This window comes from Tiliqua scincoides, chromosome 1 (genome assembly GCF_035046505.1).
Source record: "Tiliqua scincoides isolate rTilSci1 chromosome 1, rTilSci1.hap2, whole genome shotgun sequence".
In the NCBI taxonomy this organism is placed as follows: Eukaryota; Metazoa; Chordata; class Lepidosauria; order Squamata; family Scincidae; genus Tiliqua; species Tiliqua scincoides.
Window position 1 is genome coordinate 237,616,638 of NC_089821.1, and position 27,621 is coordinate 237,644,258.

At 42.2% G+C, this 27,621-nt stretch overlaps 1 protein-coding gene across 6 annotated transcripts in view; it reads left to right on the plus strand.

The window, feature by feature from the left end:
• BIRC6 (baculoviral IAP repeat containing 6) overlaps positions 1-27,621 on the plus strand; it is a 169,640-nt gene that overhangs the window by 81,813 nt on the left and 60,206 nt on the right. For all 6 annotated transcript variants that reach the window (XM_066618148.1, XM_066618166.1, XM_066618187.1 and 3 more), the window contains 17 exons: positions 372-505; positions 1,435-1,562; positions 2,361-2,923; positions 3,863-4,038; positions 6,274-6,370; positions 6,779-6,973; positions 10,929-11,129; positions 12,431-12,710; positions 13,962-14,218; positions 15,504-15,612; positions 16,485-16,706; positions 19,187-19,967; positions 20,678-20,821; positions 21,950-22,079; positions 22,999-23,130; positions 25,394-25,561; positions 26,203-26,376. In XM_066618148.1, the coding sequence (XP_066474245.1) occupies positions 372-505; positions 1,435-1,562; positions 2,361-2,923; positions 3,863-4,038; positions 6,274-6,370; positions 6,779-6,973; positions 10,929-11,129; positions 12,431-12,710; positions 13,962-14,218; positions 15,504-15,612; positions 16,485-16,706; positions 19,187-19,967; positions 20,678-20,821; positions 21,950-22,079; positions 22,999-23,130; positions 25,394-25,561; positions 26,203-26,376 (3,891 nt within the window). The remainder of the gene's footprint in view (positions 1-371; positions 506-1,434; positions 1,563-2,360; positions 2,924-3,862; positions 4,039-6,273; positions 6,371-6,778; positions 6,974-10,928; positions 11,130-12,430; positions 12,711-13,961; positions 14,219-15,503; positions 15,613-16,484; positions 16,707-19,186; positions 19,968-20,677; positions 20,822-21,949; positions 22,080-22,998; positions 23,131-25,393; positions 25,562-26,202; positions 26,377-27,621) is intronic.

A 27,621-nucleotide genomic window follows, 5' to 3' on the forward strand; every position in this document is an offset into this window, starting at 1 on the left:
ATATGATAAATAAAACGTATTTTGTTGGGAAGTTTGGGTTAAGTATTTGAAATACATGAAACCTGAGTTTTATAGAGTGAAAGACATATCATAGCTTTTATTTCTTATGGAAAAGATGTTCACCCATCAAGGAAATGAAAATGTATTTGTTAATTGTAAAAGAAGTGTATATATTAGAATCTGAAATGGAAAATCTCAAAACTTGCACTTCTTTAGCATGTGCTGGGACAACAGCAACAAAACACAATAAAAACTTTTTCACAGAAATCTAGCTCACCCTTTGCTGCTATTGTTTGATGATATGATCTTCACCTTTTATGTAGTGTATGCAAACGTAAGTTTTGTTTGGATTTTCTTTTTTTGTGTTAAAGCTGGTCCCAGCAGTGCCATCACATCTCAGGAAAGTACTGCCCAGCTGTTGGTATCGGATCCCAACCTCATTCATGTTTTAGTGAAATTCCTTTCCGGAACTAATCCTCATGGAACCAATCAACACAGTCCACAGGTAATTTTATTTTTAATTGCAGTAATGAGTAAAAGCAAATATAGCAGTCATTCGGTCACCTAAGGATGATAAGTTCATTATATTCCTCAGTTATAGTGAACAGTTATAGAATCACTGTTTCTTTTGGGCGTGCTCTACTTTCTGTTTATATGGTCTGTGGAACTCATTGCCACATTATATATGATCTGTGGAACTCATTACCACAGGATGTGGTGATGGCATCTGGCCTAGATGCCTTTAAAAGGGGATTGGACAAATTTCTGGAGGGAAAATCTATTATGGGTTACAAGCCATGATGTGTATGTGCAACCTCCTGATTTTAGAAATGGGCTTTGTCAGAATTTCTGTTCATGCCAGAATTTCATGAATGCCACATGCAAGGGAGGGCACCAGGATGCAGATCTCTTGTTATCTGGTGTGCTCCCTGGGGCATTTGGTGGGCCACTGTGAGATCCAGTGGGGCTGTTCTTATGTACTTATATCTTAATAACATTATGAATGTCTATATGCACACTACTACTTTCTTCAGGTTAGTAAGCAAATAATTATCCCTCTGGCATACCAAAATTTATAGTCTTTATGAATATTGAACTAAAAATATGTTAAAATTAGTGGAAGTTCATAGGGTTAAGCAGCAGATTGGTGATGAGCCCTGCAGTCCTTAACATGTATACTACCTGGTGGAAGAAGGACGTTCCATTAAAACTGAGGATGCCTTCACACCAACGGAGGTAGATCAAACATTAAACAGCTTTTCTTCTGTGTGAAGTCCAGCTGAAGTCATTAGAACATGCTTCTGAGTAAACGTGTTTATTATTGGGCTGTAAAACTCTTCTCTATCCATCCCCTGCCAGTGGCTTGAGCAGTATTTTAGAAAATATCCTTCTCTATAGATCAACACAAATATTTTTGTACATTTTCTCTTCCAGGTGGGCCCAACAGCCACACAAGCTATGCAAGAATTTTTTACTCGTTTACAAGTACACCTTTCCTCAACATGCCCTCAAATGTTCAGTGAATTTTTATTGAAGTTAATACATATTCTTTCAACTGAAAGGTAAAGTTTATTCAATAATAATACCTTAAAGCAGTGATTTTCAAACTCTCATGGAGAGTTTGAGCCACTCTTAAGTGCTGGTGGGGGTGGGGGGAGGCAGCGGCACGATCCCCAGGATTGCGCCTCTCGAGGGGGCTGCAGGGGTTTAGGCACACTTACCCGAGCCTCCTGCAGCCTCCCGGAGGTGCAGGGAGCCCTCCACAACCTTCTGCAGGGCTCCCCACAGCTGTGAATGTGAAAGTGGAGCGATCACACTCCACTTCTGCTTTAGCCTCCCTGCCTCTAAGCTGACCCCGCCCCTTAAGGGGGCAGAGTCCAGGGCCCACAGGCTGGGTCGTCGCAACGCCCCAGTTTGAAAAGCCCTGCCTTTAAAGTGTCAAAGTTGGGTTTAACTAAAAGTCTTAAAGAAAAAAGGATCAAATCTGTTTTATACGTTCTTGTTTTAATGTTTTCAATTTTGGTTACCCATGTTCAAAACATTATAATGGAGAGGAGCAAGAACATTAAAAATGTCAGCAAACTTGTTGAACATGTTGCATGTGTGCAGGAAGGAGAAGGCTTTCTTTTCCTAAAGATTGTCGTTCTCCAGAATTAGTCTGCTGTCAAACCTAGTTCAGGAACTCTTGGGCTTTATATTTAAGGTTTTCAAAGTGGCCTATACGTACTAAAACAGTACAAATTAGTGATATGTTATAACTTTGAAAGTTATTTTGTTACATGAATGCTTTCAGTGTATGCAAGCCATTTGTTTCCTGAGCTAAAATAATTCCAGTTTCTTTTATTTTTATTAACTTCTAGGGGTGCTTTTCAAACTGGTCAGGGGCCTCTGGATGCCCAAGTGAAGCTCTTGGAATTTACACTTGAACAAAATTTTGAAGTTGTTTCAGTTAGCACCATTTCTGCTGTTATTGAATCTATCACTTTTCTGGTGCACCACTACATCACATGTGCTGACAAAGTGATGTCTCGCAGTGGATCAGACAGCTCAGTGGGTGCTCGAGCATGTTTTGGAGGGCTTTTTGCCAATATCATTCGCCCAGGAGATGCCAAGGCTGTCTGTGGAGAGATGACAAGGGATCAGCTCATGTTTGATTTGCTCAAACTGGTCAACATCCTTGTACAGCTGCCACTTTCAAGCAATAGAGAATACAGTGCTCGGGCTCAGATGGCCAGCAGCACTACGGACAGTGTTTCTGATGAAGAAAAGGTTTCAGGTGGCAAAGATAACAATGGAAACAGTGGCAGTACTCAAGGCTCAACTGCATATGTGGCTGACCTTGTCTTGGCTAACCAGCAAATTATGAGCCAGATCCTGTCTGCTCTGGGCCAGTGTAACAGCAGTGCTATGGCAATGATAATTGGTACGTATTATAATAGTGAATTTAATTTATTTGTTCCACTTATATCCTGCTCTGTCTCCAAAAAGCTTAGAGCAGCTTATATCGTCTGTTTCCCATCCTGGTATACTACAGGACTAAATCCATCTGTATTTGTAGGCACTGAGATTGATACACTGGTGGTTCTAGGTTTATAATTAAAAGATTCAAATGTAGCTGGATATTTTTCCATAACCTATAATAGATTGTGTAACTATTAGCAATTACAGGCATACCCTGATATCTGCAGAGGTTCCGTTTGGCCCCCCCCCCCGAGGATTCTGCAGATACTAGGGACGCCCTTTTAAAAGGTAGGGAAAGTAAAGGAAAAAAGCCAGAAATTGTTTTTCCTACCAAAGTGCAGCAAAACCACAGCATTTTGAGGGCTGCAACCAGTCTACCAAGCTGTCTGCAGCCTCTTCTGGTCACATGAGGCTTCTCTCTTCACCCACTGTTGCTCCAGAATAGGTGTCGCTTACTCTTTGGGATTGTCTGATTCATAGGATATGTACCTCCAGAACTCTAGAGAAGTCAAGAGTATAGGTTACTAAAAGGAAGGAATACTGCTCTCATGGTCTGACTTTTCTTTGATGGCATTAGCGAGGAAAAAATAATTCATTGCTTTGGAGATCTCAGAAAAGGGTAACATTGGCAAAGGATGTAGGACAAACTAGTCCAGTTTTTCCATGGTCTCCTTTACATTCATAACAGCCATATACAAATAGAATGTATTGCCTTATATGTCATCTGTCCTTCAATGAAATACAGAAGAACTCACAAGTTTACAGTATACAGTTTTTTGGAGTACTGTAATTGAAGGGACTTCTAAGATTAGATAAGTTCAAAACTTATTTTTGAATGGTATCTGTCTTCTGAGTACTGCCTTACTTCAAATGGATTCAAATCAGCTGCTGTTGTTCCTAGGTGCAAGTGGCTTACATCTTACAAAACATGAGAATTTTCATGGTGGTTTGGATGCCATATCTGTTGGAGATGGATTATTTACTATACTAACAACACTTAGTAAAAAAGCCACCACGGTGCAGGTGATGCTTCAGCCAATTCTTACCTACATGGCTTGTGGCTATATGGGAAGACAAGTAAGTATTCCAAAGATTCATTTGCAGTTGATTCCAGTAGGCATAGTCCTGTTCTGCAAAAGAATTACAGAAGCTTGGTGCATAAGCAAATGACTGGCCACAGTAGTGGCTTTGGGGAAGAATCCCCCCCCCCAAGACCTGATACACATTGAATTGGACAGTGACCTTAGAGGATTTTTATCTTTCCCTGCAACATCTAGCATGATTGGATTATTTGAGTCCTGATGCTTTTTGTTTTTCTCTGCTCGTGTCATATTCTGGTCTGGTTTATGTATGTTGTTCCTCCTACTTATTTCTCCAAAATGTAGGTTCTGAATTTGCTCCATTTCATTATAGAAGTGTGCACTAGTAGACATGCTGTTTGCAAGGCCGAGTTGGGCGTTATTGGATCTGTTCATTTCATGACAGTCTAATGATTGCAGTGCTGACCAACTGATTTGTTACATAAGAACAGCCCCACTGGATCAGGCCATAGGCCCATCTAGTCCAGCTTCCTGTATCTCACAGCGGCCCACCAAATGCCCCAGGGAGCACACCAGATAACAAGAGACCTCATCCTGGTGCCCTCCCTTGCATCTGGCATTCTGACATAACCCATTTCTAAAATCAGGAGGTTGCGCATACACATCATGGCTTGTACCCCATAATGGATTTTTCCTCCAGAAACTTGTCCAATCCCCTTTTAAAGGCGTCTAGGCTAGACGCCAGCACCACATCCTGTGGCAAGGAGTTCCACAGACCGGCCACATGCTGAATAAAGAAATATTTTCTTTTGTCTGTCCTAACCCGCCCAACACTCAATTTTAGTGGATGTCCCCTGGTTCTGGTATTAAGTGAGAGCGTAAAGAGCATCTCCCTATCCACTCTGTCCATCCCCTGCATAATTTTGTATGTCTCAATCATGTCCCCCCTCAGGCGTCTCTTTTCTAGGCTGAAGAGGCCCAAACACCGTAGCCTTTCCTCATAAGGAAGGTGCCCCATCTTAGTCGCTCTCTTTTGCACCTTTTCCATTTCCACTATGTCTTTTTTGAGATGCGGCGACCAGAACTGGACACAATACTCCAGGTGTGGCCTTACCATAGATTTGTACAACGGCATTATAATACTAGCCGTTTTGTTCTCAATACCCTTCCTAATGATCCCAAGCATAGAATTGGCCTTCTTCACTGCCTCCACACATTGGGTCAACACTTTCATCGACCTGTCCACCACTACCCCAAGATCTCTCTCCTGATCTGTCACAGACAGCTCAGAACCCATCAGCCTATATCTAAAGTTTTGATTTTTTGCCCCAATGTGCATGACTTTACACTTACTGACATTGAAGCGCATCTGCCATTTTGCTGCCCATTCTGCCAGTCTGGAGAGATCCTTCTGGAGCTCCTCACAATCACTTCTGGTCTTCACCACTCGGAAAAGTTTGGTGTCGTCTGCAAACTTAGCCACTTCACTGCTCAACCCTGTCTCCAGGTCATTTATGAAGAGGTTGAAAAGCACCGGTCCCAGGACAGATCCTTGGGGCACACTGCTTTTCACCTCTCTCCATTGTGAAAATTGCCCATTGACACCCACTCTGTTTCCTGGCCTCCAACCAGTTCTCAATCCATGAGAGGACCTGTCCTCTAATTCCCTGACTGTGGAGTATTTCAGTAGCCTTTGGTGAGGGACCGTGTCAAACGCCTTCTGAAAGTCCAGATATATAATGTCCACGGGTTCTCCCGCATCCACATGCCTGTTGACCTTTTCAAAGAATTCTATAAGGTTCGTGAGGCAAGACTTACCCTTACAGAAGCCATGCTGACTCTCCCTCAGCAAGGCCTGTTCATCTATGTGTTTTGAGATCCTATCTTTGATGAGGCATTCCACCATCTTACCCGGTATGGATGTTAGGCTGACCGGCCTATAGTTTCCCGGGTCCCCCCTCTTTCCCTTTTTAAAAATAGGCGTGACATTTGCTATCCTCCAATCTTCTGGCACCGTGGCCGTTTTGAGGGACAAGTTGCATACCTTGTTGCATACAAGTTGCATACAAATCCATGTTTGCAAAATCTAGAGTTCAAGCATTAGGTAAAAGTCAGGTGCCCCGTCTAATGTTTGAGGCCAAAATGGGAAGAGGAGTAGACAGAAATGATATGCAGGAATAAATTGTTTCACGGATGTCAATATATCTGTATTGAATCAGGATAGTATAATCATGTGTACTTATACATATATAATTCTGTGTATTTCCTCCAGGGTTCTCTTGCCACTTGTCAGCTGTCTGAGCCACTACTGTGGTTCATCTTAAGAGTGCTGGATACCAGCGAGGCACTGAAGGCATTTCATGATATGGGTAAAATGTGTTTGTTTTTTCTTTTCTTCCCCATCTCCTGAGTATTGACTAGAAAAATATAGGGTTGAGATCCAGAAGTCCTGCATGTAAGCAGATGTCTCTGTGTATGTACAGAGAAGTTGCTGATCCCCTTCCCCCTGACATTGTCCCATGCAACAACACGTACTATTCCAGAACCGTTACAAGTGTGCATGCCATTCTTACCTACATGGCTTGTGGCCATATGGATGGCCAAAGAATATGGATGTTTTGATCTTGTCCCAAGAACCATTGTCGTTCAGCTATTGAACAGCCAGTTATAGGACACAAATCAAGCCTGCCTTCCCTGAGTAAAAGGAGGAGAGGCCTAGTCTTTGTTCTTTCAGTTATTTAGCTTTAACACTGATTAACTCCCTACTTTACTTACAGGTGGTGTTCAGCTCATTTGCAATAATATGGTGACCAGTACAAGAGCCATTGTAAACACAGCAAGAAGCATGGTTTCAACTATTATGAAATTCCTGGACTCTGGCCCTAGCAAGGCAACTGATAGTAGTTTGAAAGCAAGAGTGCTGGCTTCTGAACCTGATAATGCAGAAGGCATCCACAACTTCGCGCCATTGGGTATGTATATGAGTTTCAATTTGCAGGATTGGTGCCTTTTTATACATTCTTCATATGTTTAGTATTTACATTAGAAAAAGTATTGAGAACAAAACGGCTAATATTATAATGCCATTGTACAAATCGATGGTAAGGCCACACCTGGAGTATTGTGTCCAGTTCTGGTCACCACATCTCAAAATGGACATCTCACATCTCAAAATAGTGGAAATGGAAAAGGTGCAAAAGAGAGCAACTAAGGTAATTAATAATAATAATAATAATAATAATAACAACAACAACTTTATTTTTATCCCGCCTTTCTCCCCAAAGGGACTCAAGGCGGCTTACAACATATAAAAACATAATTTAAAAACAAATAAAAACATATTAACACATCATAAAAAACAGCAGTCAGAGTAAAAAATAGGTAAAAAGAGCATAGAGCAGCAGCAAGTCATAAAAGAATCAGGCCTGTAAAAAATATTAAAAGATGTTAAAAAGATGTTAAAAGGCAGAGAACTCAGAAGGCCTGTTTAAACAGAAGGGTCTTCAGGCCTCGCCGAAAGGTCTCAAGAGAGGGAGCCATTCTTAAGTCAGGGGGAAGGGAGTTCCATAGCGTTGGTGCCACTACTGAGAAGGCCCTATTTCTTGCAGCCGCCCCACGTACCTCCCTAGGCGGCGGCACTTGTAAAAAGGCCTTCTCTGATGACCTAAGAGGACGAGCCGGATTGTACGGGAGCAGGCGATCTCTAAGATACCCTGGTCCAGAGCAGTATAGGGCTTTAAAGGTCAATACCAGCACCTTGAATTGGGCCCAGAAACGAATGGGCAGCCAATGCAGCCGCTGGAGAAGCGGACTGACAGAGTCGAACCACCTACCTCCAGTAACCACACGGGCCGCCGCATAATTACTGGGCTGGGGCACCATCCTTGTGAGGAAAGGCTACGGCGTTTGGGCCTCTTCAGCCTAGAAAAGAGACGCCTGAGGGGGAACATGATTCAGACATACAAAATTATGCATGGGAAGGATAAAGTGGATAGAGAGATGCTCTTTACACTCTCACATAACACCAGAACCAGGGGACGTCCACTAAAATTGAGTTTTGGGAGGGTTAGGACAGCCAAAGAAAATATTTCTTTACTCAGCGTGTGGTTGGTCTGTGGAACTCCTTGCCGCAGGATGTGGTGACGGCATCTGGCCTGGATGCCTTTGAAAGGGGATTGGACAAGTTTCTGGAGGAAAAATCCATTACGGGTTACAAGCCATGATGTGTATGTGCAACCTCCTGATTTTAGAAATGGGCTATGTCAGAATGCCAGATGCAAGGGAGAGCACCAGGATGAGGTCTCTTGTTATCTGGTGTGCTCTCTGGGGCATGTGGTAGGCTGCTGTGAGATACAGGAAGCTGGACTAGATGGGCCTATGGCCTGATCCAGTGGGGCTGTTTTTATGTTCTTATGGTTAGCATCTGGTCAGTCGGTTGCAAAAGTGGGTGTATTCATCTTTACTGCAGCCCAGACAAGGGCATAATTTTAACCATTGTATTTAGCTTTAGCCTACAAATAGCAGAGCAAAAGCAGTAACACGCTTGTTCTCAATATAGTGAATAAAAGAACAACTACTTGACAACTATGTTTCAAAATGCTGCTATGGGTGTGGTTCTTATTCTTTATAAAGTTGTATATACCATTGTTAATCTGTGAAGCTTATATTGTTGTGACATTGAAAAGAACAATGTTCGAGATGATAGGTGGAAACAGGTTATTTGACCATGACCTAAGTTTCATCTACTCCTTTGGTAGGCATTTTCAAAGGATGAAGCTACAACAAGTAGTTCTTCAAACTACCCAGTGTAACTGATATAACTAATGCTCTGATCCTAAAGTCCCAAATACCTATTGTTCTACCTTTGTTTTTAAAGTCCCAGATACTTGTATTTTTGAGCTCTGGTAACCAAGCTCATATTGTTGACCTGTAGTAATTTAGTATTGCTTTCAATACTTTTGTATTTCATAAGCTTTTGCAAATTTTACTTTCCCCCTAAACATTCTAAAAGCAGAGCTTAAATCTGCCCTAACTTGGAGGAAAATTTTGTGTGCGAACATACCACATGCCATGGGCCCATACATGTTAATGGTGCTGTATAAATAGCTGGAAACTGGCCATAAAATTGTGTGTGTGTTTCACTAGGTCATTCCTTTTGAAGCACAGGCTCCCCCTACCCTTCACCCACTGACATTATTCATGAGTGTCTCAAGTTCAATCCTTAACATCCCCAAACAGGACAGAAAAACAATTCCCTCTGAAGCTTTGGAGAACCGGTGCCTGCTGATGTTGGCAGTACTTAGCTAGATGGACCAGTGGTCTGTCTTGGGATGGGACGCTTTCTGTGTTCCTGTGTAAGTGCTGGAAATCTCAAGTAAGCCTCATTAGGGTTGCTTCTTTAATAAAATTCGAAACTAGCTTTAAATCCTGGTTTCCCTCTCCAAGGCAGTGGAATTGTATGGAAATTCTAGACAGAAGAAAGAACTGCAGCTGTTTTTAATGTTACTCCTGTACACCAGGGGTAGGCAACCTATGACCCATGGACCAGATCCAGCCCACCACCCAAAATCATTTAGCTCATAGTCCCAAAAAAATTTATCTACTTGGCCCACAGTGGTCCTAAAGAAGTATTTGTTTGTAATTCTGTCTCTGTAAGGCTTTACAGTGTAAGCCAGTGTTTCCCAAACTTTGGGTTGTGAACCGCCAGTGGGGTTGCCACCTGATTGTTGGCCGCAGTCTTGAAACTGAAGCTGACAAACAGAGAGCTGACTAGGCAAATATATTGAACTCTATGGAAAATGAAACTGAACCACATAGGTGCTTTTACTTGTGAGTAGGCAAATGTGCCTCAGTCCACTTTGAAGGGCTGACTGAACAGAATGCAACACCACTATAATGGTCCCAATCTGATGTACATAAGGCCCCAGAAAACACTCCAGAAACTAACAAGCTTCATGCTAACAAGGAAAATGTATTGAGCCATATGGAAAGCAAAACTGAGCTACACACCCACGTTTACTCCTATCAAAGGCCAGGCAAAGGGAAATGCAAGACCACCAAAAAGGTTCTGATCTGATTAATGTGGAGCTCAGCAAATGCTCCAGTAGTTGCCCCCCACAGATAACAGAGGTTTGAGCAGTTTGTAACGTGAAACTTTTTTTAAAGTCTCATAAGGTAGGGATGGACAAACTTGCTTAACATAAGAACCACATATTACAAACTTCGGATGTTTGAGAGCCTCAATATTTAAAAAGCATTTACAGGCATCTCCTCTTATCCACTAAGGATACATTTCTACATTCTATACATTCTGTATCCCCCCTGTGGATACAAAAACCACAGATAAAAGGGGACAGTAACAAAAACGTTCAGAAAATCCCCCCTTTACACTCCCCCATTGCGCAAATAGCTTTCAATTGCAACCTTGCTGTTCCTGGATCTCAGGAGTTATTTGCTGACTGTAAAATGGAAGGCAAAGGGCTGACTGTGAGGCACAGGGCTGAAAAGAATGTAATGCTAAACTCTTTGAACTCTATGATAAGTGTTGCATTCTTTTTGTAGCAGCTTCTGCGGCATACGCTTCCTCGTGGGAAAGCTGCTTGAACCATTCACTAACATGGGTATGCAATGTCTCTGAAACTAGATGTGATGGGGCAAAACAGATGCCACTTTTTGAATCAACACCCCAAATATACCTAGGAGTAGGTCTAACTTTTAAGATAGCAAAATATAAGCGGGCCTGTGTTATTGCTTAATGTTTTTGTATTTACCTTATTATATTGTATTGTATTTTTTCTGATGTTAGCTGCCTTGGACTTTTCATTGTCAAAGGGTAAGGCAGGGTGAAAATGCTTTTAAAAATAAATAATTTCTTCTTCTGTTGAAATTCTCCACATTGCTGTATTAATGGAGATTATTCTGTTGAAGGTTCCATCACTTCAAGTAGTCCTACAGCCCAACCTGCTGAAGTACTGCTGCAGGCAACTCCGCCCCACAGAAGAGCTCGATCTGCAGCATGGTCTTATATCTTTTTGCCTGAGGAAGCCTGGTGTGACCTTACAATCCATCTTCCTGCTGCAGTGCTGTTAAAAGAAATACACATTCAACCTCATCTTGCATCTCTTGCAAGTATGTATATGTAGAGTGCAGTTCATTGATGTTATAGGTTAAGCAGCGGACTTGAAACTTTATGATTAAATGTTTTAATAGTATACAGTATATATTTCAAGTGTCTTATGACACTAGGCAGCTAGCTGTAGTATGTCTGAACCACGTTGTATGTCAGGGGTGTCAAACTAATTTCATCCTGGGGGGCCACACTGAATTTATGGCACCTGCTGAGAGCCGAACTCCAAATATGGAAGTGACCTGAACACAGGAAGTGATGTCACTTCTTGTTTTTTTTTAAACTGAGGCTTCACCCTTGCTCTGCTTCCTTACCCCACCCCAGACCCTCTCCCATTCACTCCAATCAAGAACGTTCTCTCTGTTGGCCTCACCCACCCCAGACCCCATGCTCTTAACCCCCACCAAGCACCCTCTGTCTTCTGCATCACCCCACCCCAGACCACAAGCTCTTAACCCACAGAGGCGCTTCTGTCTGCTCGCACATGGTACTGTCCTGCCTCCTACCTGCAGCACCCCCTCCTGTTCGCTCATCTGCCCACCAGCCAAGCCCCCTGGTTTACCCCAGCCCCTACCTACTTGCCACTGTAGCTGATCCAGAGTTGGGGAGTTTCAGACCTCCACCTCCACTTACTCCAGCTGCAACTGGAGCCATGCACAGCATCTCTGGCCCTCAGAAGCCCCCTCCGGATGCAACCAAAGCCAGGGTGAGGTCTTATCACACCCAGATAGAATTCTGAGGGCCAGGGACTCCATGCGCAGCATCTCCAGTCCTCAGAATGACATTCTGAGGCCACATAAGGCCTTGAAAGGTAATTTCCAGGTTTTCTGAAATCCCGGAAGTGACCTTTCTAGGCCTTATGAGGCCTCAGAATGTCTTTCTGAGGGTCATGGATGTTGCACACAGCCTTCCTGGCCCTCAGAATTTTCCTCCAGGTGTGACCAGAGCAAAGGTCTGGTCACAGTTGGAGCGAATAGGGATAGGGCAGCCCCAGAACTCCCTGAGAGCATGGGGCAGCCTGAAATGGCTCTGCGGGCCATATATTTGAGACCCCTGTCTTAGATAGTATGTGGGTCACCTGTGGCCCGCATTAGAAGTTGTTGTAGGTTATTTATTCTTATAGAAGCGTTTGACTTAATGCACGGCCTGTCATTCTTTAGTTAACATACCACTTTTAAAGGCAAGTGGTATACAGCTGCTTATTGTTTCATGTGTTGAATATTTGTACATATTTTCAATTTTAGAGGAATATTGTTAATGCCTTCAAATTGTAACATAAGTAAAATTCTGTGTGTTTTTACAGCTTGTCCTTCATCAGTATCTGTTGAAATAAGTGCAGATGGGATTAACATGTTACCATTGTCTACGCCTGTAATCACAAGTGGTCTTACCTACATAAAAATACAGCTTGTTAAAGCTGAAGTTGCCTCAGCTGTTTGTCTTCGCCTTCACCGCCCACGAGATGCTAGCACATTAGGTCTCTCTCAGATTAAATTGCTTGGGCTCACTGCCTTTGGTAACACCTCATCTGCAACAGTCAACAATCCATTCCTTCCTTCTGAAGATCAGGTATCCAAAACTAGGTATGTATTGTCAGGAAGCAAATAAGAGATGGTCTGTCCTGCCTCCTCTCTTGTGTATCTTGTTGTAATGCTTCACCGGTGCTGTAGGCCAGGAACCTCTAGAGGTCTCTCATCTATTACTAAATACTGGTTTAGAATGTGTGCAACTACTTAAAAACATCATGTGTTTCAAGATAAGAGATGGGAACAATAAAATTATTTTCTACAGATACATGGAAGACTCACAAATGAAAAATTCAGCAAAGAGTTGGTGAAATAAGGATCAGCATACTGGAGATTAGATGTATACTGTTACTCTTTTTTTCTGTGTGTGAACCAGCATATTGATATTCCCTGCAACCCAGCTCCTGTCCCCTGACTTCTCCCACCACTCTTTGCTTCCTTTGTTTGGGGAAAATCCTCACATTCAACAATGCAGTGGACTCTCCTTATCAGTAGACTTGGCATCCTCGGATTTGAGCATCCAAACCTGCGCTTCAGAGGGCCTCCCAGACATGACTGGAAGCAACTTCTGGATCATACTGTTGACTTTGATCATGTCATGGAGGCCTTCTGAGGAAGCTGGGAGACCAGCACCAGCCTCCAGGCAAGTTTTCACAGCACTGCCCCCCCCCCGACCGTCCCAGTGGATTTCAACACCTGCAGCTTTCAGTATCTGCAGGGTATAGCGGAACCAATCCCCGGGGAATACAGAGGGCCCACTGTACTCATTTAGCCAAAGTTGTGTTTTTTTTAAATTTTATCCTTACATGACTCTTTGCAAATTAATAATTCCTTAACCATCTTTGGGTTTCCTGTTCGTGGTGGTGTTTTGCAGATAATTTATTTTGCCAAAAATATTTTATTTCGATAATAGCACCAGACATGTATCAACTTTTTAAAAAATCAGTTTCCTATGAGATGAATATCAAAACCTTAGCTCGGTCCAAGCCAGAAAGGAAGAAGCACATCTCCAAAGGAAGTTATAGGATATTGAGAGTTAAGTGAGATAAAGAGAGAGAAACTAATCTGCAGCAAACAGTTGCTGTTGTACAACATCATTGCAGGATGACTGAGTTGTGCATGCAAGCCTGGTAAAGAAGAAAATAAACAAAATCCCAGAGTTTAGAAAGACATGAAGCTGAATTTGCTACCATTGGGACTGGATTCTTGTATGTATTTATTTGCAGGTGCAAAACTGTTTTTATAAATTATAAAGGTGTGATTATTAAGCTTTATAACCTCATTTCAGTTTCTTTTTTGCTTTTTCAGCATTGGATGGTTAAGGTTGTTGCATCATTGCCTCACTCACATAAGTGATTTAGAAGGAATGATGGCTAGTGCTGCTGCACCCACTGCCAATCTTTTGCAAACCTGTGCTGCTCTCCTGATGTCTCCATATTGTGGCATGCATTCTCCAAACATTGAGGCAGTGCTTGTAAAAATTGGACTTCAGTCCACCAGGATAGGCCTAAAACTGATAGACATTCTTTTAAGAAACTGTTCTGCGTCGGGGAGTGATCCTACAGGTAAGAAAGTGGCTTTCTTTCTCTCCAGTTTTAAACATTAGTTGACTTGATGAGGCTTGCTGTTTCTGTGTTCAAACCAGCAAATTGTTGTCTTGGAAGGAAATGCAATCAGAAATATACTTTGCAGCTAGTTAAAGATAGGCTTAAAAATATTTTTTAAAATGTATAGTTCTGTTTTTAAATTCAGAATAATGCTGGTTTGAATGTCAGCCACCCTCAGTCCATTTTTGCCTCCCTCACTTGTGCTGAAAATGTGGGGAGCTTTTGCCAGTAATGGGGGATTAAATGTTTGGAGCATGTGGGGTGGCTTACCAGTGCTGATGACTGAGGTGCCTTCATTTTCTTCAGATAACACTGCCTTTGTGAGTGGAGGCAGCATTTGAAGCACTGCTGTTGTTCCTGGCAGCCAGGATCAGGAATGGCAGTGATCAGGAACAGCAGCACTTCAAGCATTGTTGCCACCACCCACAGAGGTGTGGTATTTTTTGTAAAGAAAGGAACAAGCTGCTGCTTCTCCAGGAGAGTTGCTTTTCATCCACTCCCTTTTTAAAAAGTCATTGTCATGCATGACATTTGCTCCTAAACCCTTTTTTCCCCCATACTCCAAAATGAGCCAAAACAGTACATTACAAAAATTTAGGCCAGTGTTTCTGAAACTTTGGGGGAGCCTCAGTAAGTGTTTGTTAGGGAGGGGCTAAGGCAGCAATGCTATCCACAGGTTTGCATCACTAAGGAAAATGAGGGAGGTGTTTTCCACTTATTTGTAACTTGGTAGGGCTGCTGGAGGCTGCTGGAGGTGTGGGGAGTCCTGCACAGCCCTCTGCAGGGCTCCACAAAGCTTGGAATCTTCAGTAAAAGTGGGCGCAAAGCACCTCCTGCTAAACAGAAGTGCTTTGTGCCCACTTTTACATTCCAAGCCTCAGGAAGCCCTGGAAGGCTGCACAGAACTCCCCATACCTCTAGCAGCCCTACCTAGTTAGAAGTAAGTGGAAAGCATCCCCTTAGTGATGCAATCTTGGGCATCACATCACTGCCTCTCCCCTTCCCCATCCCTTAAAGGGACATGTCACTAAGGATGAGGGGGTGCTTTCCACTTGTAACTAGGTAGGGCTGCTAGAGGCTGCAGGAGGTGTGGGGAGCCCGGCGCAGCCCTTAAAGGAAGCGTTACATGAACTGGTGGGTTGCAACCCACCAGTTTGAGAACCACTGATTTGGGTTATTTGTACTTTTGCTTAACATACCCTTAATTAAAAAAATACCCCCTTTTTCTTCTTATGTTGTGAAGATTTGAATAGTCCTTTATTGTTTGGAAGATTAAATGGCCTATCTTCTGACTCCACAATTGACATTCTCTACCAGCTTGGGACTACTCAGGACCCTGGAACAAAAGATAGGTAAACAATTTGCTTTGTTTGCATTATGTAGATGCTTATGTGCAAAATGTTTGTGGTTTAGGAGAAATAGGACATACAGATTGCAGGGTTTATAGTGTGTTCCTCAAAGGGAAGGCAAGGAAGCTCTGGATAACCTGGAGAGAGGGATGTTGTACTAATTGCACATATGCATATTGATATGTACATAAACACATAAATATGCATGGATGCACACTGGTCAGTGGATCAGTGTAAGTTGAATAAATAGTGTTTGAGTGAAAGGGCAGGGTTGACCTCCACTGCATTATGGATAGCACTCTGTTTTCTGGCTTTAATGTTGGTGTATGTGAGCTCAAATTATAACTGAGAATACTTTGAAGGAGCTGTGTGTGCTTTCAGAAAATTTCTTGTACTGAGGCAACTCCTGAACTCTTTTCCTCCTGCATAATTTTCAAACAGCATTTGAAATGGTCACCCAATAGCTGCGAGTGTCCAATTATTCCCCCATAGCTATCAGTAATACCAATTACAAATCATTCACTATTAATTTAAATACAAGTAACATTCTTAAGATTTAAGCTAAAGAAATATAATTCCCAAGTCTGTTAATCAGACTGGAGTAAAATAAAAAGTTGACTCTGTCTGGTTCACTTTGGCCCTAGTTCTGAAGCCTTATCTTTATCAAAATGAAAGCTTGAACACTGAATGACAGATGGATGTCACCTGAGCATTGCTGAAATGTCACCCATTTCATCTGTAAATCAGCATGGTTATTTTTAGCTTGTATTCTGGTTGAAATTCATTGTTTCTTCACAGTCTGTTTTTTTCTGTTCCACAGCACAATCTATACCTGGATTTATCTCAAACTTACTTAATGTTTGTTCATCTTCTAGAATTCAAGCCCTGTTGAAGTGGGTCAGCGATTCAGCAAGAATAGCTGCTATGAAAAAAAGTGGCCGAATTAACTACATCTGTCCCAACAGCTCTACAAGAGAGTATGGTCTTCTGATGCCATCACCTTCCCATTTGCACTGTGTAGCAGCAATTTTATGGCATAGCTATGAATTGCTTGTAGAATATGACCTGCCAGCATTGTTGAACAGAGAGCTCTTTGAGTAAGTTGTTTAAGCATTTGTGCAGATGCAACCACTCAAATTGTATTTCCTTTTGGGAAGCAAGATCCTTAAGCTTTGTTCTTTCCACGTAGTCATAGATTAGTTTTTCACTTGTAGTATAATGGGTTTAATACACCGTTGATACCAGTATTTAAATGCCACAAAAGTACTTTCGTGTAAGTTGCTGAGGCTGTAAAAGCAGTAACTATGTCTTCATAATGATTTTACCAAAGATCAGTTCTGTCTGCTCTGCATTTAGCCTTGATTCTTATACATGACATTTAAATGACCTTGAAAGGTATTTTCATACCTTTTTTGGCACCAGCTCTGTGTTGCAGGTTTTTCAATACAGTAGACAGGCAGCAAATTGGCAGTGATGTTGAATGATTATTGCATTGAAATCTGAAGCTGTCTCCCACATGCTTTCACCATCTGATGTGTATTTGTTAGTGTTTGGGGAATATGGTAATCTGAAAGAAGCTATGAAAGTTTTGATTCAGTACTTGCCTATTTGGGTATATTTTGAAGTCAGTAATTGTGCAATAGGACCATTAACTCTAAAGGTGCTATTATAAATGGATTGGTTTCAGAATTTCAACCATAGATTTTAACTCTGTTTTATATAGTGTCCCTCACTCATATGAGTTTGACTTGGTTGCGTAAAACAAGTATATACGTATGCGTAAAATAAGTATACACAAAACTTATGTGCAAATGTTTATAAGATAGATCCCTAGTTTAAGTAAGATTCTGTGTCAAAGTGTCCACTTAAAACGAAATAAAATGTATTCTAATATTCTGCCATTCTAACTGGCAGAAGCTTTTGGGCTGCCTGAGTCACTTTCCCTGTAGTACCGCATACCCCCCTTCCTTCTTTAATCTAAGCAGGAAATATAGAGTGCTCTGGGAGCACGCCTAGCAGGTTCTACACTTCCTGCTTTGTTTAAAATGCCACATGGAGGAAGGAGCAAGCTGAAGGGGCATGGTTGTTGTATTCCAATCCTTGGAGTGTGGCGTTTTGACCACCTGCCCTCTCATCTTGTTCCTTCCTCCAGAAGCGCACTTTATACGAAGCAGAAAGTATGAAACAAACATGCTGGGAGCGTTCCCAGTGCCCTCTTGCTTTAAGGTGTCTATTCAGAGGCAGGAGCGAGGTAAGGAGCCTGCTGTGTCAGTGGTAGCCTGGAGGGAAGCAGTGGGCATCTCTTTGCTGCTCCCCCAGCTCCATTCAATGCATGTGTCCTTGATTGTATCGTGGATCAGCTTTCCATGATGGAAATATTTCAAAATTTGTTATTAAAACTTTAAAACTTTTTAAAAATTAGATCTTTTCTTCTCCCTCCATCTATTAGGAGGCAGATTCCCTTCAGAGGACTGCTTTTGCTGAAGCTTAACTAGGGAGGAACTTCTTCTCTAAAACCAATATTTTCCTGCTTCTGAAATGAACAGTTTCTCTTAATTGGAAAGAGTGTCTGCAGATTTGAATGCTAAGCGCAATTTGCTAAGTCCCCCCCCCCCCCGCTCGTAATATACACATATGTATCCTGGCTGTGCATGATGCTCTTCACAGGAAAAGTAACTCCAAGTAGGCCAGACTCTGACTTTTGAAGTTTGCCAGGATAGGCAGAGATCCTTGCAAGATCTACATGGCTATTCATTTGTTTATGCTTATCTCTCCTTAGCTGCTAATTGTCCTGACTCTTCACTGTCCTATCCTCCTGTAATGAGTTGCTTAATGGTAGATAAGATAAACACAGATAAAGGGAAGGACAGGGAAAGGTAGCTAGCTGCTTTAATTTCCTTCAACTTTCTCTACCTGTCACCAGGGAAGCCTTCCAAATTCTTGGCAGCCAGAGCCATAACTTTGGTTTATTTTCATGTGAGAGTTGTTTTGAGAGATGCTTTGTGCATCCAGGTTCTGATTTTATGAGCCTAGTTTATACATGAGGAGTACAAAGCTAAATTTCATACATTGGAGTAGATATCTGTTTTGCAGGACAGTAATGTCTTTTTCATGAGGGTGAGCCCATTTCAGTTTCCTGAGCACTGTAGTGTTTCTTCTACTTAAACTCCTTATTTTTCTATCACTCCACGACAGCCATTTTCAACCACTGTGCCATGGCACATTGGTGTGCCATGAGTTGTCCACAGGTGTGCCACAGGAATTTGGGGGAAGGTCATTTATTAGTAGGGCCAATGGAAGATGTGAGCCTCTCACTGGTAGCAGGGTGTGCCTTGTCAATTGTCAAAAACCTGATGGTGTGCCTTGACAGTTTAGTGCCTTGTCAGTGTGCCATGAGATGAAAAAGGTTGACAATCACTGCTCCACGGTATCAGCAGGTTTGGTTACTATTTCATATGCTTTGTAGCTTATATCTGCTGTAGTAGACACAATTGTACAGCATGTTGATGGTTTTTTAATTAACTAGGAGAAATGGGAATACAACATGTTCTAATTACCTTTTTTCCTTCACCCTTAGGTCTCTCTTTAATTGGTCCATGTCTCTTCCCTGCAATATGGTTTTGAAGAAAGCTGTTGACAGTCTACTTTGTTCAATGTGCCACATTCACCCAAATTATTTTTCCTTACTCATGGGCTGGATGGGCATTAGTCCTCCCCCTATACAGTTACAACACAGACTGTCTATGACAGATGACAGCAAGAAACAGGACCTTAGTTCATCTTTAACAGATGACTCTAAAAATGCACAAGCACCTCTTGCACTAACAGGGTCTCACCTGGCCACCCTTGCTGCCTCGTCACAGTCTCCTGAAGCTATTAAACAGCTGTTGGACTCAGGTTTGCCCTCTCTGCTTGTAAGAAGCCTTGCTAGTTTCTGCTTTAACCATACCTCTACCTATGACTGCAGTGTGCAGTCAATGGACAATTCTCAAGACAAGCTCAGACGACACCATGTTCCACAGCACTTTAATAAGATGCCCATCACAGCGGACTTAGTTGCTCCTGTTCTCAGGTTTTTGACAGAAGTTGGGAACAGCCACCTTATGAAGGACTGGTTGGGTGGCTCTGAAGTCAACCCACTGTGGACAGCACTTTTATTTCTCCTGTGCCATTCTGGTGCTACTTCTGGAGGGCATGGTGTTGTGACACCTCAGACAAGTGCAAGGCCTACTTTACTTTCATCAGCTTCAGGAACAGGACTGACCACGCAGCAAAGGACTGCAATTGAAAATGCAACAGTTGCGTTCTTCTTGCAATGCATCTCTTGCCATCCTAATAACCAGAGGTTGATGGCTCAGGTAACGCATTAATTTGTTAAGAAGTTGAAATCGATTAAAATCTCCTTTTGTGTGGATCTGAAAGAATGATGGAATATGGAAGTTTTCTTGGGGTGACCAGACTTCCCCCCTCCATCTTTTGGAGGGGACAGTGCACCAAATAAGCACCTCTGAGACACCCTATTTGCCAAGGTTTAGAGAGAGTGTAGTGCAGCAGTTCCCAAACTCTCTTGAGTGTGGGGAGACCATGGCTCCCTCTGCACAGCTTCCTGTGAATCAGGAATTCTCAGATTGGCTATCGTCACCCACTTCTGGTTTGTTGTATGATGAATTGCAATAGGAGTGCTTAGCGAGTTTGATCACACACACACCCCCTTTGAGGGGTCCAGATATTATTGGGTCACCACATGTTGGGTCACCACATTATTATTGATTCAGAATATGTATTTACAGCTTTCCAATTAAAGGTTCTCAAGGTGGTTTACATAGCAAAGTAATAAGCACATAGTTTCCTGTTCCAAAAGAGCAGAGAGCTGACACTATGAGCTCCCTCTGGCCTCGACACATCTTATTTCCTCTCCTTGGGGCACACCGGTCACAAGCAGTCCCTGGGCACATGAGAGAGGGTTGGCACCAACAGGCCTCTCAGGTCAATGCTAGTCTCCATAGGAATTCATTGTGCAAGTATCATTTAGTAAACATATTTGAGATGATCTGTCTTTCCTTTGTAGGTTCTCTGTGAACTCTTCCACTCTTCTCCTCAGAGAAGCAATCTCCCAACATCTGGAAACATTTCAGGGTTTATTAGAAGGCTTTTTTTGCAGTTGATGCTTGAAGATGAAAAAGTGACAATGTTCCTTCAGTCACCTTGTCCTGTAAGCTGTGTGTTATTTTTTTTCCTTCAGCCTTTCTCATGAGTAGAAACATCTGCGTATCTAAATAATAGATGCTGGGCAAGGATTTTATATTGTTTCTATCCTGGCCAGAGTTCTCAATACTTAAAAGGTTCTTCAGTCATGATGATGATGAACTGTTTAGAAATATACTTTAAAACTATTGCATTCCAATAGTATGTTGATGTCAACTATCTTAAATGAAAAATAACCCTGAAACGACACTGTTCCTTTAGTTTAGTATGCTGTATTGTGTGTGTTTAGGCCTTTCTTGAGGTCTAAAGCAGAAGGTGGTAGATTTGTTGCAGACTTGTTCAATCTAATTACAGCCCCAGGTGCACAAAAACACTAAAGAAAAATATTGCATATGTTCAAATAAATACTTTAGTTCTAGCATGTTAACTACTAACGTGTCTGACAGACAGAGCTGACTGTTCACTTTAACACGTGGGTTTTTTTTCTCCACGATTACTAGCAAAATCAAGTTCCGTTTTAATTTTTTTACCTGATTGCCTCCACGCTTGTTTAAATTACTCTTATTTCAAAGAACAGATGTGAATCCTTTAATTTCTTAAGTAAATAAACTGAGAACCAGGATGGTATAGTACTTCTGAAGTTGGAAGATCTAGGTTCAAAATCTCCACTAAGTCTTGAAGCTTCATGGGTGACCTTGGGCCTCTCACTGTCTCAGTTTCACCTCCCTCACAGGGTTGTTGTGAGGACAAAAGGGACTATATACACCACCCTGAGCTCCTTTAAGAAAGGGCAGTATAAAAATGCAAAGGAAAAAAATAAATAAAACTTTGAACTACAGTTAAAACTGTCGATCTGTTGACAGCATCTATTCAATATAAGTAATTGTTTTTGAAATAATTACCTATTGTCCCATAATACTGAAATTAGCATTATTTTTGTCACTGACTATAAGGAACTTCATTTGGGAATTCTCCTGAAATCTTTTATCATATCTTCTGTCTAATGAGGTTCACTTGAGTTGAATTCTATAGTAGAGTTAGACTCCCAAGGCCTAGAGCTTCTTTGTAGTATTTTGAAACTTAGTTGTTGTTTTAAAATTGTTAAAATAAATTTACTTTGTTCCCTAACTTCTAGTTGTACAAGGGTAGAATTAATGCAACCAGCCATGTAATTCAGCATCCGATGTATGGGGCAGGACACAAGTTCCGCACTCTTCTCTTACCAGTTTCAACAACATTGGCAGAAGTTCTTGATCGTGTGTCAGGCAAGTTCTGTGCTGTTTTTTCTATTTTTTTAATTGACGTTTCAATGTATTTAGTGGAGGCTTAGCCCTGTATTGAAATTTTACAGTGAGGAAAGGGCTATAGCTCTAAGAAGGAGTCAGAGCCCTGTAGTAGAAGGCCCCAGGTTCAGTTCTTGGCATCTCCAAGTAGGGCAGAGAAAACTTCCTGTTAAAAACCCTAGAGAGCTGTTGCCATTCAGTGTTCTTCATACGAACAGTTGTATCAGAGTTCCTTGCTTATCAGTACCAATAAAACATGACTTACTAGATGTCTTAATATTTTTAACAGTGGTTGCGTTCTCTTTAAATTATGTCTCAAACAGGTAAAATAATGAGGCCTGATTCGTACATTACCAACAATAACATGGAAAGTATTGTGATGTGACTGATCCCATGTCACTAGTGTTTGAAAGAGGTGGAGTAAATGGGCAAAGTTGAATTCCAACTGCTATTTATTGGCTAGTCTTATTCAGCCTGTATTGTTCCAAATCAGCATATTTCATCTTTTTCCACAACTTGCGTGCCTTCCCGCTACTTGACATTTGTACACTTCATAGCGCCTACATGCTTTGGGGTCTCTGTGTGTAGGCCCCTGTTCACATAATCTCTACATCTATATTTGAGGGGTTCAGTTTGTGTGGATCAAGCCTATATGTGTGTGAACATTCCACATGTGGGCTCCTAGCCAAAGATGAAGGTCAATGCGTGAATAGGAAATGCCAACACAGCCTTGACCTGGTGCAGTCATAGATGGTGCATGTGCATAGGTACAGGGGCAAGTATAAAAGGCTTGAAACTTGAAGGCTTGAACAACTAGAAGCATCTGAGGTTGGTTTTGAGTAAATGTGTATTGAAATAAGCATTCATTTAACTTGACATAATATAATATTTTGTTCTGCAGATACCCCAAGTATAACTGCGAAATTAATCAGTGAACAAAAGGAAGACAAGGAAAAAAAGAACTATGAGGAAAAAGAAAAAGTTAAAGCAGAAAATGGATTTCAGGACAATTACAGTGTTGTTGTGGCCTCTGGTATGTTCTGCTCATCTTTGGTTTTAAGCTTATTTATTTCAGACCTTTTACCCTACCTGTCTCTTTTCCAATAGAAGGCCCAAGGTGGCTAACTGTAAAATATAACACAATATAATAAAAGATTAGAGTATCCATGGATTAAATCTCAATGAGGGAGCATCTTGAATTGAAACTGGGGGAAAAATGGGCAGGCAGTGTAGCTACTGAAACAGTGGTCCAATAGAGTCAAACAGACTGGCCCTGTGACCACCTGGGCTACTGCATTCTATGCTAAGTGCAGCTTCTGAACTGCCTTTGAGGGTAGCCCATGTATAGCACAATATAGTAGTTCAGTCTTGAAGTCACTAAGGCTTGGACCACCATGGCCAGGTCCAATTGGCACAAGTACGGTTGGTGCACCAGTCAGAGCTGACAGACTCACTCCTAGCTGCTACTGTCACCTGGTTCTCCAGAGAGCAGTGAGTCCAGAAGCACTCCCAGACTGCGCACCCATTCTTGCAGGGAGAGTACAACCTTGTTCATAGTGGGTGATGATTCATTACCTACATTGCGGGTTTCCTTACGGTCTTGTTTCTTTTCTGGATTCAGTGTCAACTTGTTGGCTTTCATCCAAACCTGAACTGCCGCCAGGTAGCACCCCAGGACTTCCACAGCCTCCCCGAGTTGGGTGTCATTGGCATATCAGTGACACCCCACTCCAAATCCCCAAATGAACTCCCCCAACAGTTTTCATGTCGATGTTTAAAAGCGTGAGGGATAGACTAGAACCCTGTGGCATCGCATGCTATTAAGGCCAAGTCACCTGGTATTACTGGAGGAACAGGGGGCTAATAGTACACAAGAACGAGACCATCATTGTTAGGTTCAGAACAACAAAAAGCTGAATATTGGCCGTCCAATAGTTTGCTATGTAAACCTCTTTGTAAACTACTTTTTGTGGAAAAGTGCTATATAAATACTCTTAGTAATAATAAATAATTTCTCAGGTCACCGTACACACTCGCCTATAAGTCGATCTCACAGATAAGTCAAGGGCAGGTTTTGAGCACCGAATCATGGAATTTTCTATGACCCTTGGATAAGTCGGGGGTTAAACTTAGGGGGGTCGGACTATAATTTTGTCTGATTTTACCTAAAGCCAGATCCTGAAAAATAATTTTGCAGTAATTGTTACCTAAAAACTGTACCTTTTCTAAATTATTAAAAATGCAATAAAAGATCATAAGATGCATTTTTGCTCATTAACTTTTTAAATTCTGATCTTCACAACATCTGTGTAAACACTGTCAGAGTAAGTGCCTGTAGACAACATACCAGTAGAACCATTAATCAAATCCTTCTTTAAGGTGTCTGGTGTGTGAAACCAGAGGCTCTACATATAGCATGCAACATAAAACATGTAATTGGGAATGTGCAGTTTCGTTCACAGCAGGGAGACAAGCAACAAGGACTGAGCATGAGCAAGCGCAGCTGCACAGAGTTGCAACCCTCTTTACTCAGAAGCAGACCCAGTGCTTTCCATGGGTGTTATTCTTAAGTAACGGTGCACTGCAGCCTGGGACTTCGTTTTAAAGGGAAATGAGGATCACATCCTGGGGTTTTAAAAACCAGACCCCTAAACTTGGTGGGAGGGGTGAAATTCTTTGCAAATGACTTGCCAGGAATGTTCTGAGGCAGCAGCAAAAGAAGAAAAGGAGGCATTTTCCTTCTCCAAACTGGGAGACAAAGGGGCTTCTGGGAATGGTGGGGAGGCTTTGTGGGAGTATGTGCTACACTTCCATAGCAGCAACCCCTTACAGACTACAATTCCCAGTAGCCGCTTCACTTCTCTTCCTGTCTGGAGAAGAGGCTAAAATGGCTGCCTCTGAATACCATAATTACTGGTAAAAATTTTCCTTTTTCTCCACCTGCTTTGTGTTTCTCAGCCCGTTTCCACACACACCCCCCTTCACCAGACAGCTTCCATAAGCTTCCCAGAAGCTCCCAGAGGACTGTGCCTCATTCACTGCTTTGACCCGGGTATAAGTCGACCCAGGATCTCAGGCTTTATTTTAGGCATGACTTTTTCGACCTATAGGCGAGAGTGTGCAGTGTTTTTGTGTGTGTGTGTGCAGAATATCTCTTTAATGCTGAAATCCCATAAATACCTATATTCACTTGGGAGTCTCATTTAATCTGAGTAGACATGCCTAAGATTGTGCTATTAGTCACGCAGTTTCTGTTCTTACAGTTGTTTTAGAACATTAATTATTTTTTGTTACAGGTTTGAAGTCTCAGTCAAAAAGGGCCGTATCATCTACACCTCCTCGCCCACCCTCAAGACGAGGGAGAGTGATGGCAGATAAAGTGGCTGGCTCTTCCACAGGTGGTGACACTTCTAGCAAAACAATTAGTGTTCCTGTTTTTCACCTGTACCATAAATTGCTACCAGGTAACATTCAAGTTTTTCAGTAAGGCATGCTTGTTGCATATGTTCTGAATATCTTGGGGTAGGTAAATGCTGGATAATTATATGCATCTGTTCATTCACCCACTCTCCACTGTGGAATAAAAGTTTGACTGCACTTTGTGAGTAAAGTGAAAATTTGTTCATTTCAATTAAATTAACCCTATACTCTGATGTATGTTAAGAGAAAGAAACCTGTTCCCCTACAGATCAGCAATCTAGGTGCTTCTTGCCTGAGTGGATGGTGTGTGTGTGTGTGTGTGTGTAAGTAATGTCAGTGTTATATATTTGACAGTGTAGATGAATAATCATGCATGTATCAGATTTACGTAGACAGGGTGGTATTATAGCATTTTAATATTAGCTAGTAATATACTGTGCCCAGTTCTGAAGTACAAATTTTGAACAAAAGTATTGAAAATCTTATGAGTCCCTGCAAGTATGCTTAATGATCAGAACTGCCTATAAATAGGATTTATGTGAAAACTTGAAATTACAGGCTCAGCTGAGACATCATACCAAACCACGTTTTGTGTTAACCGTATTTTATAACCCAAACTATGATTTCCAAATGTGTAGTTAAACCATTGTTTAGAGTTGCTTATAAACTAGTTAATGTTTTTTAGGCCAGCCACTGCCTCCTGAGATGACACTTGCCCAGCTCCTGACTCTGCTGTACGACCGCAAACTCCCTCAGGGATACCGATCTATCGACTTGGCAGTTAAGCTTGGCTCTAAAGTGATCTCAGACCCAAGCCTTTCAAAAACAGACTCATTTAAGCGCCTTCACACTGAAAAAGGTATGTACAGAATTGACTGGTTTCATTATGTATGTTTTCAGCTGTCCCGTTTTTTGAGCCTGGTTACGGTTTTTAAATCTTGATTATACATATATGTGAAAAGTGTATTGTGTCTATGAAAACCCCAAAGCTACTAACTGTACTCAGACTTTCCTTGTTTCTAATAATGTTGCAGTACATTTTTACAAATCATTAATATTTGAGGTACTTATTGAGTACAGCACCATCACAAAACTGAAGTAATGTCTAAGCAAAGCAAGGAGGGGCTGTGGTTTGAAGTCATGCTTTCATTTTGCTCATGTTCAGTGTCTAATGCAGTGGTTTTCAAACTGGGGGGTCGTGATGTCCCAGCCAGAGAGCCCTGGCCACTTTTCCCTTAAGGGGCGGGGGCAGGGGGAGGCAGCAATGCAATCCCCAGGATCGCGTCACTAAGGGGGCTGCAGGGACTGGCATTTACTTACCAATCCCTGCAGCAGCCTCCCAGGGATGCAGGGAGCCCTGCATGACCTTCTGCAGGGCTCCCTGGGGCTTAAAAAGTGAGAGCGGAGCAATGGTGCTCCACTTCTGGTTTTGCAGAGGTGAAGTGTGATCGCTCCGCTATCACTTTTTCAGCCCCAGGGAACCCTGCAGAAGGTCGCGCACGGCTCCCCGCACCCCCGGGAGGCTGCTGCTAAAACTGGTAAGTAAATGCCAGTCCCTATGCACCCCTGGGGATTGTGTTGCTGCCTCCTCCCCACCCACGCAAGGACTTACTGGTTTAGTGAACAGCTGGTTTGGTGCTACAGAAGGCTTTTTAAAATTTTATGTGTTACTTTTTTGAAAAATGTATTCTGGTCAGTTTTAGCTCCATGTGGGATGGGGGATGGGATTTGGTGTGTACATAAATGGACACTTTAACCATGTTTGTGTTTACTTCTGCCCATGCCAAGAAACATAGAGGTTAAAAAGCCTAGGGGACAAAAAAACCCTGTGGCACCCCACACTAGGTCAGGGTGCCAAACAGGTGTCCCCCCAGCATCACCATCTGGGATATGTTAGCCAAAAAGGAGTGGAACGACTTCAAAGCAGTGGTTCCCCTATACCCAACTTAGTATGGTATCAAAATCCACTGAAAGGTCCAACGGGACCAACCAGGGCATACTCCCCAGGTCTCGTCCTTGGTGAAGATCATCCAACAGGGCAACCAAGGCTGTCTCTGTGCCAAAGAGTAGCCTGAAGCCAGATTAAAATGGATCAGGATAATTA